Raw genomic sequence first — 16506 nt, 5'->3', positions numbered from 1 at the left:
TAAGGTTCCCGACCGACTCACCACATGACGCGGAGCAAATGATCATTGGTTATCAGTTGGTAGGCATGTAGTAGTATACACTACCTAGTACCTACATGATTGAAATCCTAGGTATGACCCCATAACATGTCGCAAGCTGGTAAAGTCACGAAGAAACCCGGGAGACCTCTCAGGGAGATTCTTCTTTACTGGTAAAGTACTGCACTCTCTGCCACTTAACTTATCACTCTCTCGCAGGTCTCTCTCTCGAGTCCCTCTATCTGGCTGGCTGCCTTAATCGGGTTCTCCTTGTGGTTAGTCAATGATCTGCAATTACCATACCGTACAGTATTCTTTTGATCCATTTACTTTCCCCACTGTACCGGTATGAAGCAGGACAATCAATAGATACACGGATCGGACTCCAGTGGTCCTCTCCACCCCAGTGCAACGCCCGCATGAGGGGTAATAATCGATGCATGCACCCTTTGCAAACCCGGCAAACACCGCAAGCCCGACGCGCCGAAACGCGGGTCCCTCATAGTCACGTGATAGATGGCAAATGATGCAGCCAAACAGCCATCACCACCTGTGCATGTGTTGTTGACCATGGATGGACTGGAACAGTCCTTGCCTGTATCCTCCCCAGTGTTCCAGGTTCCAGTGGATCCGCATGAAGGGGACTCGGGACTCTTGAGGCATTGGACTTTGGCTGGTGGCTAAATATGGTGAGGAGCATTCCCCGGCCGGGCCCAACTATTCCTGGGGGGCTTGAAAAAGGCGGTCGGGTCATTGACCCTTCACCACCCCCTTCAAGTCACGGGGACCCCGCTTAAGCTGCTGCACTGCCATCATCTGTAAGGCCCCCGTCGGTCATTGGCACGTCCCCCTCCTCTCTCTCTCTCTCTCCCTCTCCCTCTCACAGGGCTGTGACTGAGATCTTACATGGTGGCTGCCCATTCCCCCGGTGTGCCCTTCATATAACTTGAGATTTGACAAATGTCTCTCGAAATGTCAACATGACATTATCCACACCACACCCTCTTCGGGTAGGTCTCTCCTAAATCCCTGGGAAGCCAGCAGCGCCTCACCTGTGACCTGCCGTATCCAAGGATCTCTCTTCGTCGAATGATCGCACAGCTCGTCATCGGTGCTACTTCCATTACCACGCGGTTGGCTTGCAGGGGGACCTGAGGAATGCAGCTGGACTGGCCGGGAAGTCAGAATCTTACTTAATTGAGGACGATAATTGTTATCGTTCAACAATGATGCCATCTTGTTGCCAGACTTGCCTCGGGCAGCATTTCGCATTCGTGCATTTTGAAGCATTCATTCTCCGGCTTAGTAATGAAATCCAGGTCATCTGATGGCATGTCCTTTCAGTCATTGGTGTCGACATTGGGAGTTATCCAATGGCCATAGGAACTCCTGAAAAAGGTTGTTCCGTGCTTTTTGAGCCCACATACGGAGCAGTCCAATGAATATCTGTTTCATGACCACAGATACTAATTGGGTCCTCGGATCATCCACCGCTCATATCGACAGAGCCCGTCTTTCTTTTAAAAATCGCTGGGAAACCTTGTGGGACGGCGTGTTCTGCGATAGGTTGTTTACTAATTCATGAAGCGGAGTCAGACATACGACGATCTTTCCCTGAGATTCTAACCGCGATTTGACAACGCCTTAACAGTTTTCACTGCAGCCCATGCTCGTTTGCCCTCGAGATGGAAGTCACGGACATGAGCTAGCGATCTGAGCTCCGTTGTAGCTCACTCAATCTTGCCGGATCTGTCTGCCTAATAAAATGGACTTTCCATTCCCACATATATCAAGCGATTCCGGGGTTAAGATCAGTGCGGTAGAGTATAGACTGTTGTTGAACTCCTCCGCCCAAATTTGCCATTTTATCGAGTCTTTTGGCATCAGTTGAAGGATAATCACAGCAACACCCCCTGTTAGCTGCCCGAGATGAGGATACTTTGGTTTCCGCAGACAATATCCAGCCGTAAAGTACTAAAGACAGGGGGTTGTCCAGCTTGGGTTAAGTCCACATCATGCTGCTCTATCATAATGACCTTCCCGCTCCTGGGCCAATGCGGAGTCAGTATACCTGCAATACTGCATGGTGTATGGCCGATACACTGCGAGGCTAATGTTACGAGAAGTCGATGAGACCAGTCACAACGTACTGTACGAGCTAAGCATGTTTCATCGGTGCAGGCTTGAGGTTGCCTTGCTTTGTTTGGTGCTTATGCCTGCGGTCTGGTAGACATTCTACAGCCCTGTCCCATGGATGAGATCTAGACCTACCTTGAAAGGTAGTGCAATGTTTCTGCCCTGGTGTCTAGACCCGTAAGGCTGGGGCCCTGGCCACGAAAATACGGTTGGCGATTGCACCCAACGTATCGGAGGATTAAATTCACCAAGTCGGGATGTGGTGATTGCATTCTATTGTATTTTATTGACGTGGAGTGTAGCAACATGCACTAAAAAAAACCCCAGCTTCGAGCACGTGATGATAGTCTCCTTGGCTCCACTTTTTATGCACAGTATACTGGCAAGAGCTACGGATTTTGGACCAACGCGTTGACTGCGAAGCTTCCCTAAGCCTGAGCAGCTACGCAATTTCATGGCAAACAAATACTCCGTTACAGGAACCCACATGGTGCTTACCACTCATACTGAGATGACTAGCCGTGGGCTAGCGTCTAGTATGGGACTATTCCTCCCCCCTATATCAGTCCTCGCAAATGACTTGCATTGGCCTTCTACCACCTTTGGTTCTATATCTGAGAGTACTAACCATGAAATTTGCCATGAAGCCTACATGGGGCGAAAGCCTTGGGGGAAGACTCCAATTCAAAATTGTATTGCCAACAATCGCGGAGAAAATAAGTACTGTACAACAACCGAACACGATTAATGCCACGTAGTCTCCAGTCCCACGAGACCAGATCTCAAGTCTTCTTCTTTGCAGCAGCTGCCTGTGCCTTGGCAGCCTTCTTCTTGTTGCTGTTGATCATCACAATGCCTATGAAGGTGCCGACCACAGCGGAACCAAGCAGAGTGAGAAAGACGGGGATACGGATGGCCCAAACACGCGGAGGGAAGAGGTCGTGGAGAGGGTGACCGGGATCAACGAAGGGCTAACGAGCTGTCAGCAATTGTGCAGAACTATGCTGTGAGAAGGGAAGATGAGCAAGCATACCATCAACAGAGTCCACGTGGTATAGTAGAGGAAGATCGCGGTCGCGACCAGAAGCATGGCGGATCCGACAATAGTGCCCAGCTGTTCAGTGTAAGTGATTGTCATCTCATATATTGCTCAGTAGAAGTAGAACCACGTATCACATACCATACTGATTATCAATTATGGAGCCGCCGGGGGGATGTATGAAGGGAGAGCGAGAAACGCAGAAGGATGACGGATAAGTGAGAATGGGCTCTTAATGCGCATGGCAGAGAGACAACTGGAACTGCCCGCGGCCGGGCGCCAGCCTGGCTCCAACCACGCTCACGTGATCGTGACGGGGCGCCGCGCTAAGACTTCCTTTCCCTTCTTTCGCCGCCCGCCCATCACGAGAGCTCCGACCAACGTCGTGTTATCCCGCGGGTTCACCACCACTGTCAGGGCAATCCTGGATTTTGACCCCGAACAAAGGATGACGGATCCTGTTGTGTTGCAGTCTGCGGTGCGAGTGCCGACTCCACCCCCAGATGCCTCGTACTCTCCCCAACCTTCAGCATCTCGCAAACGCTCACCTCCCTCTCGATCCCCTTCACCCGACCGTCGCCGCTCGCCACCAGGCGACTCGCACGATGGTGGCCTCGAAGCGCCGCGCATCGACCCGGAGCGCGCCATCGAGCGAGAGCGTCAGCTTGCGGAGCGCGTTCGACAGCATGAGAAACAGGAAGCCGCCGCGAGGAAGCCGATGACGGAAGAGGAGAAGCAGGCGGCCGCCAAAGCCGAGTATGAGAAGCTGTTGAACATGCGGTCGGGCGGTACCTATATCCCCCCGGCTCGACTGCGTGCGCTGCAGGCACAGATCACCGATAAGACCAGCAAGGAATATCAGCGGATGGCTTGGGAGGCGTTAAAGAAGTCGATCAATGGTCTGATCAACAAGGTCAACGTTTCCAACATCAAGCATATTGTCCCGGAGCTGTTCGGTGAAAACCTGGTGCGCGGCCGCGGTCTGTTCTGCAGGAGCATCATGAAAGCTCAGGCGGCTAGTTTGCCCTTCACGCCCATCTACGCTGCCATGGCTGCTATCGTCAACACAAAGCTGCCGCAGGTCGGAGAGCTCCTGCTCAATCGGCTGATTGTACAGTTCCGGAAGGCATTCAAACGAAATGACAAGGCTGTCTGCATATCATCTACCACCTTCATCGCCCATCTGTGCAACCAGCAGGTTGCCCACGAGATGCTGGCTGCCCAGATTCTTCTTCTCTTGCTCCACAAGCCTACGGACGACAGTGTTGAGATTGCGGTTGGACTCACACGGGAAGTTGGCCAGCATCTGGAAGAGATGAGCGGACCCATTGCGCTCGCGGTGTTCGACCAATTCCGCAACATTCTTCACGAGGCGGATATCGATAAGCGTGTGCAGTATATGATCGAGGTGCTGTTCCAGGTTCGCAAGGACAGATACAAGGACAACCCCGCGATCAAGGAGGAGCTGGACCTGATCGAGGAAGAAGATCAGATCACACACCAGATTGGTCTTGACGATGAGATTGACACTCAGGATGGGCTGAACATTTTCAAGTACGATGCGCAATGGGAGGAACACGAAGAGGCCTACAAGAAGCTGAAGGCGGACATCCTAGGAGAAGGCAGCGACGATGAAGAGGATGAGGATGAGGACGAGGATGATGACAGCGCGGATGAAGAGTCGGAAGAAGAGCGGAAGATGGACATCAAGGATCAAACCAACGCAGACCTTGTCAACCTCCGCAGAACAATTTACCTGACAATCATGTCCAGTATAGATTTCGAGGAATGTTGTCACAAGCTGATGAAAATCTCCCTACCAACGGGTCTCGAGTCCGAGCTTCCATCGATGGTCATCGAGTGCTGCTCGCAGGAGCGCACCTATTCCAAATTCTACGGCTTGATCGGTGAGAGATTCGCCAAGATCAACCGCTTCTGGTCCGACCTCTTTGAAACCTCATTTGCCAAATACTACGACACCATCCACCGATACGAAACCAACCGACTACGCAACATCGCCCGCTTCTTCGGTCACATGATCAGCACCGATGCCATCGGGTGGCATGTGATGTCCATCATTCACATGAATGAAGAAGAAACGACGTCCAGTAGCCGTATCTTCATCAAGATCTTGTTCCAGGACCTGGCAGAGCACATGGGCTTGCCCAAGCTTCAAGAACGCATGCGAGACGAGATTCTGCGCCCCAGCTTCGAGGGTATGTTCCCAACGGACAACCCACGCAACACCCGCTTCTCGATCAACTACTTCACCAGTATCGGTATGGGTATTTTGACGGAAGACATGCGCGAGCACTTGAAGAACCTCCCCAAGCCCACCATCCCTGCCTTGCCTCAGCGCGATGGAGGCGACGAGTCAGACGCGGATTCCGTCTCGTCGCATCCCACCAGCTGCTCGACTTGCTCGCCCCGCTCCCGCTCCCGCTCCCCTTCGCCAGGCCGCCGCCGCAGACGCTCTGTCAGTCGGGGCCGGTCCTTCAGCCGCTCTGTGTCGGGCTCGTCCCGCCGAAGCTACAGCTACACGCCGTCGCGGTCTCCCTCGCCGGTCTCCAAGAACCGTCGACGTTCAGTCTCCTACAGTCGGTCTCGGTCGCGATCACCTGCGCCCCGTAAACGCTCATCCGTCTCGCGGAGCCCCCGTCCTCGCCGAGGCCGGGATCGCTCCTACGATTCCCGTTCCCCTCGTCGGAGTGTGAGTCCCTACCCAACTCGACGAGCCCGTTCCCTATCCCGCTCGGTCACGCCACCCCGCAAACAGGCCGGCAGCGGTCGCAGTTACAGCCGATCACCCTCTCGGTCCGTGACCCCGCCCCCTCCTGCCCGTCGCGGCGCGCCCGCAGCCCGTGCTGGGGCCCGCCGGTATTCCGAATCCCGATCGCCTTCTCCTCCCCGCAGGCGGGTTGCCAGGAGCATCTCGCGGTCTCGGTCTCGGTCTCGGTCTCGCACCAGGTCAGTGTCGGTGACGGCGCGGCGGCCGCCTGCGCCCATCCGTCGTGGCCGCGATGCTAGCGCGTCCCGCTCACCAGCACCGCCGCGGGCTGGAGGAGGAGGAGGAGTTCGGAGACGGTACTCAGATTCGAGGTCCCCTTCGCGGTCGCCCGTGCGCCGCCGTGCATCGCCTTCGCAGACCCCACCCCGCCGAGGCCGTGACTAGTAGTGTATACATTGATGAGTGAAAGTTTGTGGGTCAAGAAGGGAAGACTTCAAAATGTCATTTTTTTTCGCCGCCGTTGTGCTTATCATGGGATGAATCGGGGTGGGATGGGTCAAGGTTATATCATAATGGGGGGCTCATTATAGTGTGTATCTAGTTTGAAGCGATCAAAAAAAGACAAACATGCAGCCAGGCCTTAGTCATGTTTCAAGACTCACTCTAAGATATGATCAATTATGGTATTTTTGTAGAGTACCAACGGACATCAAACGTACGGCAGCTCACGAGCTGTTAGCCCTACTAGCCGTCCTATCCACTTCTATATATCTAGCCCGTTATATATGTATGTCTATCACCACCAGGGGTATCTCAAATCAATCTCTAACATCACCGCAATCCATAAAGAACAGGGACCCCTCGCTCTACCTAACATCCTATCACATGCACGCGATGCACACGAGACACGCAAAAAGGAGGAGATCACATCTCCCCGGCCTCAAACCGACACCTCTCACACAGACAGAAGCCGCCCAGGGCGCCGCGGGCCCACTCCCGACGATCCTTGACCCCCAGCCCGATATCACAGTAATGGTTCAGGATCTCCTCGTCCTTCTTGATCCCGGCCCCGACCCGCCTACACGTGGGCGCAGCCGCAGCATCGGCCTCGGAGGGCAGATTCCACACGGCGCGCTCGGCCTCCGCGCGGGCGACGAAGGTGATCTCGCCGCCCCACTCCCAGCGGACGTTGGGGTCGCACGAGTGGTTGGCCAGACACCACAGGGGGTGGACGGCGCAGAGCTCGGGCCCGCCGTCCCAGGTGGAGAGGCGGCCGGAGGCGGTGCCCCGGAACTTGGCATACAGGGTGTTGAGGACCCAGGTGTCGTAGTGGCGGAGGTGGGCGTAGGGGTCGATCTCCATCTCCTCGAGGAGGCGCATGGGCTGGAGGATGTTGAGCTGGAAGGAGAAGGGGAGGGTGCCATCATTCCCCGATGCGCCGGGGTCGGGGTCCAGCGCGTCGGGGTGGCCATAGTCCACGAAGTCGCCCCAGATGAACTTCACCTCCCCCAGCTCCAGCGGATGTACCTCCTGCGTCGCCGCCATCGCCAGTGCCCGCCCCAGCAGCAGCAGATATAGGTAGTCTGCCTTGTCCTTCGGGTCGGGGATGTCCTTGCCGATGGACTCGAGGTTCTCCATCAGCCCGCACACGGCCCCGTGGTAGACCTGCTGGGCTTGGTCGTGGCAGGCCTGCGAGCAGAAGATCGTGTCGTCGCAGCCGTTGGCGCACGCCACGGGCGGCGCGTCGGCCGAGAGCTCCGGGAGCGGGCCATTGCAGGCGTCGCACAGGTCGTCGTGGAGACGGTTGGTGGCGGTCAACAGCGAGTTTTCGCGGAGGATGGTCTCGCCGGGCAGAATGTCTTCTTTGGCGAAGAGCCCCAGTTGGATGCTGACTTCTTCTGGCTGCTCTTGTTCTTGGTCTTGTGGTTCGGAGGAGGAGGGCTTCGGCTTGGTGATAGTGATAGAGTGCAGCGCCGGTAATGCGACAGCCCGGACCTCACACTTGGGCGCCACCGTCCGTAACTTTCCGTTCAGGAGGGCCAGAGTCTCGGGGGATTTGCGGTCGGGTTCGTGCGTGTTCCAGGGGTAGAGGACGCGGCGGGCAAGACCCTGTGCCGGCAGGGCGCTGGGATCGTCAATCACGATCTCCGTGGTAAAGGAAGGGAGATTGCGTCGGCGGGCGAACTCCCGTTGCAATGTCGCCAGTTGTGCCGCTAAGGTGGCGTGGGCTTCACGGTCTGAGGAGGTCTGGTTGTCGCTATTGCTGCCAATACTACCCAAGCCCCGTGCACAGAATTCATATGCGTCACGGAAGCAGCCACAGCTGACGAGGGAGCGGACTAATAAGGCGTAAACGGGGTGAATGAGGGCATCGTATTCGGACTGCGTAAGTGGAGTGAACTGGTCATCGTCGTCGTCGTCGGCGGCGGCGGCGGCGGCGGCGGCGGCGTCATCGGCAGCGTTGTTACTATCGCGAGCCTTTGACTCCATGATCTCCGGAGAGTCGTGAAATCTGCGTCGGGCGTGAAATTCGCAGCCGTCCGGGTCAACGACCGAGTCGAGGAGAGATAGTGCGCGGTACGCATCGGCCGACGCTAGATCGGGGAATCCCAGTTTCTCATGCACGAGACCCCGCTCATAGTAAAGGTGTGGATTGTGAGGATCTTCGTAGAGCCGCGTTGTTACATCAGCTCGTTCCTGCAGGGCTGGCATCTTTGACTGTCGGAGAACCCTAATCCGTTCGTTCAATCTGGCGAGGGCGAAGGAGAGGAAAAATTTCAGGATGAGGGATCGAAAATGCGGGGAACTGATAAGAATCCAGTCACGTGGAGATAGAGCGAGCCTACAGAAGTATCTTACAATACAGACCTGGACCTGACTACCGTGGACTTTAATGCGTCCTCCGAGCTCAACTTCATATCCATGGATATCCACGAAGTATCTTCAGAGAGGATGATGTGACTTTGTGGGTTTAAATGCTTTTCGTACCGAAATATATCCAGTAATTGAACGCATATTGACAGCCAAGCTACATGCTGCGAAAGGTTGCATGACAGCAATCTTGCATGAACCAAGTAAGATGATGATAGGGGGATCAGACTTGAAGAAAAGACCAGGGATAGAACGAGGACAAAGAGGGAAGTGTCGCCAGCCAACTGGGATTGACCGGTTCGAGGCCACCGTGTAGGCCGTGACATAGAGTTAGGCAAGACCCACCGATTCACATCACCTGCAGGCATCATAACTATCAATTCCTGTTCGAGCCAGCCAACACTATTCTCACTTACATGACAGCTGTTCTCATCCAAAACCAGGGTGGCATGTTCCCCTTCCCCACCAGCCTCCACATTGTACTGCTGGTCCCGCAAGGTGGTAGCAAGACGGGCTAGCATGTGTCTCTGCACAAGTATCAGCATGGGAATCCCTCCGACGCGAGGAAATGCACGTACGGTAATTGACGCCTCGCTCATCCCGCCTTGGCGATCGACATCATTCTGATTCATGATTCGATAACTGTCATGTAAGCGTTTGCGAGTGGCCAACCCCCCAATCCCTCTCACATTAGGCCCAAGCGTATTGGCGGGGTTATCGGGATCAAGAATGTTGATTCCACGGCGAGCGTCATCCTGTGCACGGCGGTCGGGTGAGAAAATCTTGATGGTGTTGTCAATCCCAGAAGCAGCTATAGTAGGCTCATAGGGATGTCCTGCAAAGGATCGTTAACCACTGGGCATCAACGGTTCCTATCTTCAGCAAACCTACCCTGGACCACATTAACGACCTCACTGTCGCCTTCTAGGATGTTGACTAGCTTGCATGTTTTCCGATCCCAAATGAAAATATGGCCCGAGTCACTTCCACTGACGACAAACTCATCGTCCATCCCATAGAAATTGACATCCTTGACTGTCTTAACATTGCAGTGGCCGCGATACACGCGCGTATGTGAGGAACAAGGAACATCCAGATGCACATACTCTCTTTGTCTGGGGTGCAGCCCGTACTCCCTGAACATGCGACTTTCAGCCTCGGAGTCGTCATCGCTGTCGTTCGCTGGACTGTCAGAGTCCAGATCAAACTCATCCTCCTCCCCTTCTTCCTCATCATCATTGTCGTCATCTTCAATTTCGTTTTCATCATCGTCCTCAGCATCGTCAAGTCCGTCCTCTTCATTCTCCTCCGAGTCATTCTCGGTTTCACTACCCATGTCCAGCCACCCTGGGAAGCTTGGGATACCAGTTAAAGACGAGACTGACTCGATTGCTTCGCTGGTACAGTCATCGAATGCTTCTCTGCTGGGTTGCTGGCCCCGGAGTATTTTCAACCTTACGTCGCGGATAGGTTCCTCTTCCATATTTGTTTCCAGGTCGTTCTGTGACCTCTCCGGATCCATATCTGATTCAGAGCCAGGCGCCACCGTGGCCCGGAAGCCTCCAAAGGCTCTGTTGACAAAAGCATAGTTGACGCCGGTCCCGCTCTCCACGAGTATGCCGCGAGCCACCTTCAGCACCCAGAACTGTGTAAGCTGAAACAAATCGAGGGCATGAGTAGGTGTCTCGTTAGAGTTTGCCCTGTCAACTGCCCCGCCGTGCGTGGCCCCGTTCGATGCTCCGCCGTCAACCGGGGTTTGAGCTGACGTCCTGATCGCAGTGGCGAAGGCGGCTACCGCTTCGCGTTGAGTCGAGAAAAGAATACGAGCCTCGTCGTGTTCGAACCTAGATGCATCAACGTTCACCACCGGGGCCTCTCCCGCTAGCCGTTGAAGATAAGGAATGAGGGTTGACTCAATCGCACGGTCATCCGCGGCTTCAGGGATAGGAAATCTGCTGAGCGTGTCCCGACGAATGGGACCACGCTTGAAGCCCGACAGCAGAGCTTCTCGACCCCCTTCCACATATAGTATGATGGCCTTGATAAAGTCATAACCAAATTGCTCTCTGCGATCGGGCGCGTATTCAACTTTCAGCGGCGATATTTGTTGAAACTGCTCCATCTCGTTGTCAACGTCCCCAGGCGTATTTTGAAGCTCGCCTCCTAGAGCTCGAGCTATCGTTCCTGCAGCCTGAACAAAGCTCCAGGCGGACTCTCGGTTACGACGCAGAGTTTGCTGAAAGCGCACCATATCTGAAGAAGGATTGAGCGGATAGCCCCATGTGCGCATGACCCCACTCATCTGCGGCAGACAGATGGACGCGTGGCCCAATGCTGTGGAAAAGGACTCGCCAAAAGGCGTCAGATCCGTTGCACTAGCCAATTCGAGCTCTTCGCGCGCTGACGTATCGAGCGAGAAAAGAGCCTTGCGAAGCTTGACTAGTTCTTTGGCAATACGCATGCTGAGCCTTTGAGCGTCACTGAGCACTGCCAGCCTCGATTGCTCTAGTAAGCTCTCCGGAACCTCAGCCCGACGCTGCGTCAGAGATGGGATAGGAATGTCCTCTGACTCTCCATTGCCGTAACGCACACGAAATGCCAACTCGCCTTCGTCCTGAGGGTCTCTGGGTCGACGTCGCGAGGGAGGCTGGTTACCGCTCGAGTCGGATGACAATGACGTGCCATTGTGTCGCTTTCGCTTGCGGTTTGTGCTGTATCGACGTTTCCGCGGCGCAGGTGTTGCCCGCACTGATGACTGCTGCGATCTCACTTCTCTCGCATCTGCGCTGCGGATGAGATCAAAGCTATAGATGTGGTCGCCCGACCAGCTGACCACCATCTCATTCGGATTCGCATCGCTGATCTTGCAGGCTGTGATATGGCCGTCATCCCGAGTCTTCATGCGATCCTGCCCATCGGGCGCGAACCGGCGAACGCACTTGGTCGCGTCATCCAAAACGTCTGCTCCTTGGCTACTACTCCCAGGAGACGTACTTGAGGCGCCCCTCTCGGCGATGAGGTCCCGACCTAACATGCGCCGATCGTGCAGGAAGCAATGTAGATGTGCACCGCCCAGCGCGATGTAATGTGGTTGACTAGGAGAGCATGAGATGGTGTTGAGATCCAGGCGGTATTTCTTGTACGAGATCAGCGGCGGGGGCACATTGGAATCATCGTGATCCTGTCCCGATCGGAAAGCCATGTAGCCCTGGCCTCCCAGAGGTTTGGGATAGGCCGAGGAGGGCTGTCGCAGATCCCATTGGCGTACTTCTCCGTCCTCCGAACAGGTCAGAAAGAGATGCGGAGACGACTCAGTAACGATGCGCTTGACCCGGTCGGCATGGCTACGATAAACTTTTGCGTTGGTGGTTATCGGGCTCAGATAGTGAGAGGCGTTGAAGAAGTTCTGAAAGCGTCGACTTCTTGCCGATGAAGCAAAGGTCGAATTTCCACCCAGGTGCCCATTGCTACTGGAATACTCAATGTCGAAGACTCGGACCTGGGAGTCCCCGGCGCACGAGACTAGGGTTCGATCATTGGAATGTGGCATAAACTTGACGGAAAAGATATTGGCAGTATGACCAGTGTCGATGGTGGTGCTGAGGGCAAAGGGTGCTGCTGAAGAGTCGGGTTGATAGGCGTAGATGTTCAAGTGCTGATCATCCGAACCCGAAGCCAGCAGGCGGCCAGACCGCGACCAGCTGTTCTCTGTCAGAAGGGCGGGAACGTCATGGTGCATAAACTAGGGGTAATAAATTCTAATCAAACATGATGATAACGGAGATAGTAAGGAGAAATACAAGACATATACTAGTTCAGAACCAGCCGAGGGTTCCGGATGGGGGAGTTAGGAATGAGGATAGATAGACAGATAGATACATACCTCAAAGCATTGACACAACCCGAGTGACCGCCGAGCTCGTTTACAATATCAAGGTCCTGAACCCATTCAGGAGAGCCATAAAGGCCACGAATGCCAGCCAAGTGAGAAAATCCTCCAGATTCTCGACGCCAGATACGATCGTAGAGAGACTCTTTCATTGTGGAAGGGGGGGGGGGTGGGTTTGGTGATCGAGACTGGCGGTCTTGTTACAAGACAATTACCAGGTGTCAGACGGTATGGTTACCGAGCAAGTGTGGATCATTGCGCTGCGGCGGGAATGTGGAAAGAAGGGGAGAGGTTGAAAAGAGAGAGGAAAAAAAGGAAAAAGAAAAAAAAAAAGAAAAAAGAAAAAAGAAAAAAAGAGGAGTTGAACCACTGCAGCTCGAATGACGTCAGACCAGGGTTCACGCAGATAAACGGCGGCGCAAAGCTCTCAGTTGCTGCTGATCCTGGCGTGAGGCGAGGCCCGACATAAGAAGTAAACTGAACGCAGATCTTGTGGTGACTGGTGATGGACACGGTCGACAGGTCTGCAGCCATCCACACCTGGCAGGTACAGCAGCAAGTCCAAGTAGATGAATTTCCAGTGAAGGTGTCACCGTGCGATTCGCAGTCTAAGTAGAGTTGGCTTGAGTCAAGTGGTGTCAAGTGAAGTGGTGGAAGTAAAAGAAAAGGTTAGGGAAGAGCAAAGAGCGCGCGAAGAGAGATAGTAGAAAGAACGAGAGTGAGTGAGTGGGAAGGCAACTTGGAAGAATACTAGGTAGGCCCAAAGACGGACTGGGGTCCAGATTGTTTCGGGTATATGAGAAAGAAAGCTGACCAGATTCCGGACTGTGCACCCGATCTCTTCCTGGAACGAACCAATGGATAGGGTCGCAACACCGACTCTCGTACCAGAAGAGTACCGAGTAGTTTCGATGGACCCAAGCTGAAAAGAGAAAATCAGTGGAGAGGGGAATGATGAATGGTGTTGACGATAAATAGGGGAAAGGGGGAAAGGAACAAGATCGAAGAGGATAGAGCGATGAGCAAAGGGTATAGTATAGTATTAGCAGTTGTAGTAAGGTAGGGAAGCAAAGTAAGAAAACGACCACGACGGCAGGATATAGTAGCCAAGCCAATTGAACAAGCAGCAAGCGGAGGAGAGGGGGAGAGAAGAGAACGACGAAAAGTCGAGAAGGCAAGAAAAGGAACCAAAAGATCCACCGTCTGGGCCCAGAACCACAGTTTGAGCACAGTAACAGTAGTACTCAGTAACCTGGCAGTAGAAGTAGTAGTCATGTAGTCTTAACTAGGTATTCGAGTAGCTAGGTACCAGCTAGGCAATCAATCAATTCACCATATTATTTGCAGATACTTACTATGTACTATACTAACTTGTTGTGTGCTGTATGTACATACTTCATGTTAATGATTGCTGGTCAAGTAGGTAAGCCGGTTCGCCCCCCCCTCATGATTAATTCCGAGTTGCGCGCAGAATGATGGCATTCTGATCATATCTCTCCTGCTTTTTACCCTGATCTTCTTCGCCTTTGCCTCCTCCCGAGACGTCGTTTATTCTCTCGTTTCGCAGTGGTCTGAGAGATTGGGGGAGAAGGGGTAAGGGTAGTAAGTATTTGTCTCATTTCACCGCATTGTCGGGTGACTGGCAAGAGTGTAAGTTGAGTTTAGTGAGCGAGTGAGCGAGCGAGTGAGTGAGTGAGTGAGTGACAACCTTACAGCCTCTTTACACTAACAGCCAGCCACACGTTACTCAGTAAATCCTCTAGGCCTGGGACTAGACTCCCATCTCAATTGTCTACCATACTGAAAGGAGGAAGGTCACCGATCTGGGTAGACCCGCGATCCCCCCATCTGATGTCTATGATTCGACCAACTGAGGAGGATGCATGGGGCCACGGTCTATTTACTCGGCCGGACGGTCTGTTGAGCGCATGATAACTAAAAAGAGAAAAAGGGACTGAGTAGCAAGCAAGCAAGCAAGCAGCTAGAGGTCGAGGTAAACCCATCTCTTTACCTCCCATCTCGGTACGAGGTTACACGGCTGAAGGGGGGAGATTAATATGAGCATAATACTAATGCGAGGAGAGACACTTGACTGCTCGCTCAACTTAAGCTTGACACTAACTTCTGCTGTGCTGCCAGCGAAATCAAAAAAAAAAAAAAAAAAAAAAAAAAAAAAAAAAAAAAAAAAACTACAATGAAAAAAGGGGAATGACGACAAAAGTCCCCACGTTCGCTTAGTCAGAGTTAGTCTCCCTTAGAAATGATGGGTCAGTCCATCATCATCCGTCAGTCGGTTGAGCAAAGCCGAAGCCCGGCGAAAAGCAATCTCTATATAAATCTCATATCTGCCCACCGTCTCCTCTCGGCTCATCCAATCGTGACTGATCCCTCCCTTCCCCCATCACAACCCGCCCGCATGGACGCGGTGAGGATCTTATTCCCGGCTCAGCTTCTTGAAAGTCGGACTGTTCGTTGACCTTCTCTCGCTTTCTAAACTAATCCCCTCCCCCCCTCCTCTTTCCCCAACTCCGAACCACAGTGAGCAGAGCAATGATTTACTGGAGCACGGACTCCGTGATGAACTAGGGCAATGCACCAGCATATCACTGTACAGTATCTTCTGTTCTCTCTCGGGACGGTCCATAGGGAGAAAAATAAGAAAAGAGAAAGATTTAGGTCGTCTTCGGTCTATTTGCAAGAATCGCGAGAGGAGCGACGGGTAATATCGCGCTTCCCGGTCAGGAGAAAAACCGGATACATTGCTCTTCTCCTCTTCCCACTTTCCCAGTTTTTCCCTGCTTCGTCTCAGCACAGTCTCTGGGACATGGTGGGGACGATTGTCGGCTTGACAGCTCAACAACTGGTTCGGAGTGGATTTTCGTCCGCTCATCTGCACTGAAATCCTCTGCTTCTGGCCCCGGTGCGAGAAGAAATACGGGCTGTATGGATGTGCGCGGCCGTGTTGGGTTGTTTCCTTTTCTTTTTCCAGGAAGCCCAGGTCCACTGGAGAAACTCCGGCTCGATGAAGCCAAGGTCTATCTGTACGCTACTGTCGGCATCGCCAGCGGTGAAACATGGCCATAGGTGGTACAGTCTAACCACCAGGGCACACACGAATCGCTCAGGGGTTGACCAGCGCACCAAACTCTCATCTGGCGGGTATCAACCGTCGTTTTTAAACAAAAGTCAGTTGACAGTGGGGTGATGAGATGCTGTCGATGCGGCCTGGCCTTTCAACATCGCGTGTCGAGGGGAAAAACTCTGTCAAATGGACAGGCAGAGTGGAAGGAGGTGTCTACAGCGAAATTTTGGGTGGACTAGTGTTTAGGTCCCGGGTTAGCCTTGACCCAAATCAAGGTTTCAAGTGTAGCAATGCCTACCTTCTAGAATCGAGACAGGCCCTTTTGACAGCCGGGTCGCGTTATGCACAAGTCCTGGAAGGGGTTGCCCGATCGCTTGCGACGCAAGGCAGCTAGTGAGCAGGGCTACCTAGTGTAGGAATCAGCCAGGCCTCCCAATGAGCGGCCGGGAGCCTGCTAGAACCGGTTTTTTCGTCCCTTGATGACCCCATGATGCATTGCTGGTTTACTTACCCCCCCCACCTCTTCCCCCCAATGTTCTGCCCAGGCGAGAATCCATGGCCCGGGGCAACGCTTACGGCAGTCGATCTCTCGTCCGACCAAATCCGGTGCACTGATTTCTGATTTCCAGAAGGATTGCTTGTTTGATAAACAGGTTGGTCCCTGCACATGTTGTCCGCTCAACCATGGTGGGTGAGAAACGAGGACTCGCCGCCAGGAAAGAAAAGCGATTGTAAACAATTCA

At 53.6% G+C, this 16506-nt stretch overlaps 4 protein-coding genes across 4 annotated transcripts; 1 reads left to right on the top strand and 3 right to left on the bottom strand.

Moving 5' to 3' along the window:
• Positions 1 to 2820: 2820 nt before the first annotated feature.
• On the bottom strand, positions 2821 to 3432 carry BO95DRAFT_438077 (dolichol phosphate-mannose biosynthesis regulatory protein). Its single transcript, XM_025585422.1, has 3 exons — positions 3335 to 3432; positions 3188 to 3268; positions 2821 to 3125 (listed from the first exon to the last, which is right to left on the bottom strand). The coding sequence occupies exons 1-3, from the start codon at positions 3335 to 3337 to the stop codon at positions 2937 to 2939; spliced, it is 273 nt and encodes a 90-aa protein (XP_025447338.1). The 5' UTR covers positions 3338 to 3432; the 3' UTR covers positions 2821 to 2936.
• A 132-nt stretch (positions 3433 to 3564) lies between these two features.
• BO95DRAFT_378996 (MIF4G-domain-containing protein) lies at positions 3565 to 6561 on the top strand. The gene has a single exon (XM_025583306.1). It carries the CDS (start codon positions 3642 to 3644, stop codon positions 6363 to 6365), a length of 2724 nt encoding a protein of 907 aa, XP_025447337.1. The 5' UTR covers positions 3565 to 3641; the 3' UTR covers positions 6366 to 6561.
• A 58-nt stretch (positions 6562 to 6619) lies between these two features.
• On the bottom strand, positions 6620 to 8667 carry BO95DRAFT_403412 (putative MYND domain protein). Its single transcript, XM_025583922.1, has one exon. The coding sequence runs from the start codon at positions 8631 to 8633 to the stop codon at positions 6846 to 6848; it is 1788 nt and encodes a 595-aa protein (XP_025447336.1). The 5' UTR covers positions 8634 to 8667; the 3' UTR covers positions 6620 to 6845.
• Positions 8668 to 9508: 841 nt separating this feature from the next.
• BO95DRAFT_438076 (WD repeat-containing protein) lies at positions 9509 to 12793 on the bottom strand. Its single transcript, XM_025585421.1, has one exon. The coding sequence runs from the start codon at positions 12529 to 12531 to the stop codon at positions 9655 to 9657; it is 2877 nt and encodes a 958-aa protein (XP_025447335.1). The 5' UTR covers positions 12532 to 12793; the 3' UTR covers positions 9509 to 9654.
• Positions 12794 to 16506: the final 3713 nt, after the last annotated feature.

This window comes from Aspergillus brunneoviolaceus (assembly GCF_003184695.1).
Source record: "Aspergillus brunneoviolaceus CBS 621.78 unplaced genomic scaffold BO95scaffold_3, whole genome shotgun sequence".
NCBI lineage: Eukaryota > Fungi > Ascomycota > Eurotiomycetes > Eurotiales > Aspergillaceae > Aspergillus > Aspergillus brunneoviolaceus.
Note: the sequence above shows the minus strand (reverse complement) of the source record. Positions and strands in the feature narration are given on the sequence as shown.

Excerpts from the sequence above, each read along its gene's own strand:
- BO95DRAFT_438077 (XM_025585422.1), bottom strand. Across the intron at positions 3,126-3,187 it reads CCACGTGGACTCTGTTGATG|CCCTTCGTTGATCCCGGTCA; the intron begins GTATGCTTGCTC and ends ACAGCTCGTTAG.
- BO95DRAFT_378996 (XM_025583306.1), top strand. The coding sequence starts at position 3,642 with ATGACGGATCCTGTTGTGTTGCAGTCTGCGGTGCGAGTGCCGACTCCA.
- BO95DRAFT_403412 (XM_025583922.1), bottom strand. The coding sequence starts at position 8,633 with ATGCCAGCCCTGCAGGAACGAGCTGATGTAACAACGCGGCTCTACGAA.
- BO95DRAFT_438076 (XM_025585421.1), bottom strand. The coding sequence starts at position 12,531 with ATGCACCATGACGTTCCCGCCCTTCTGACAGAGAACAGCTGGTCGCGG.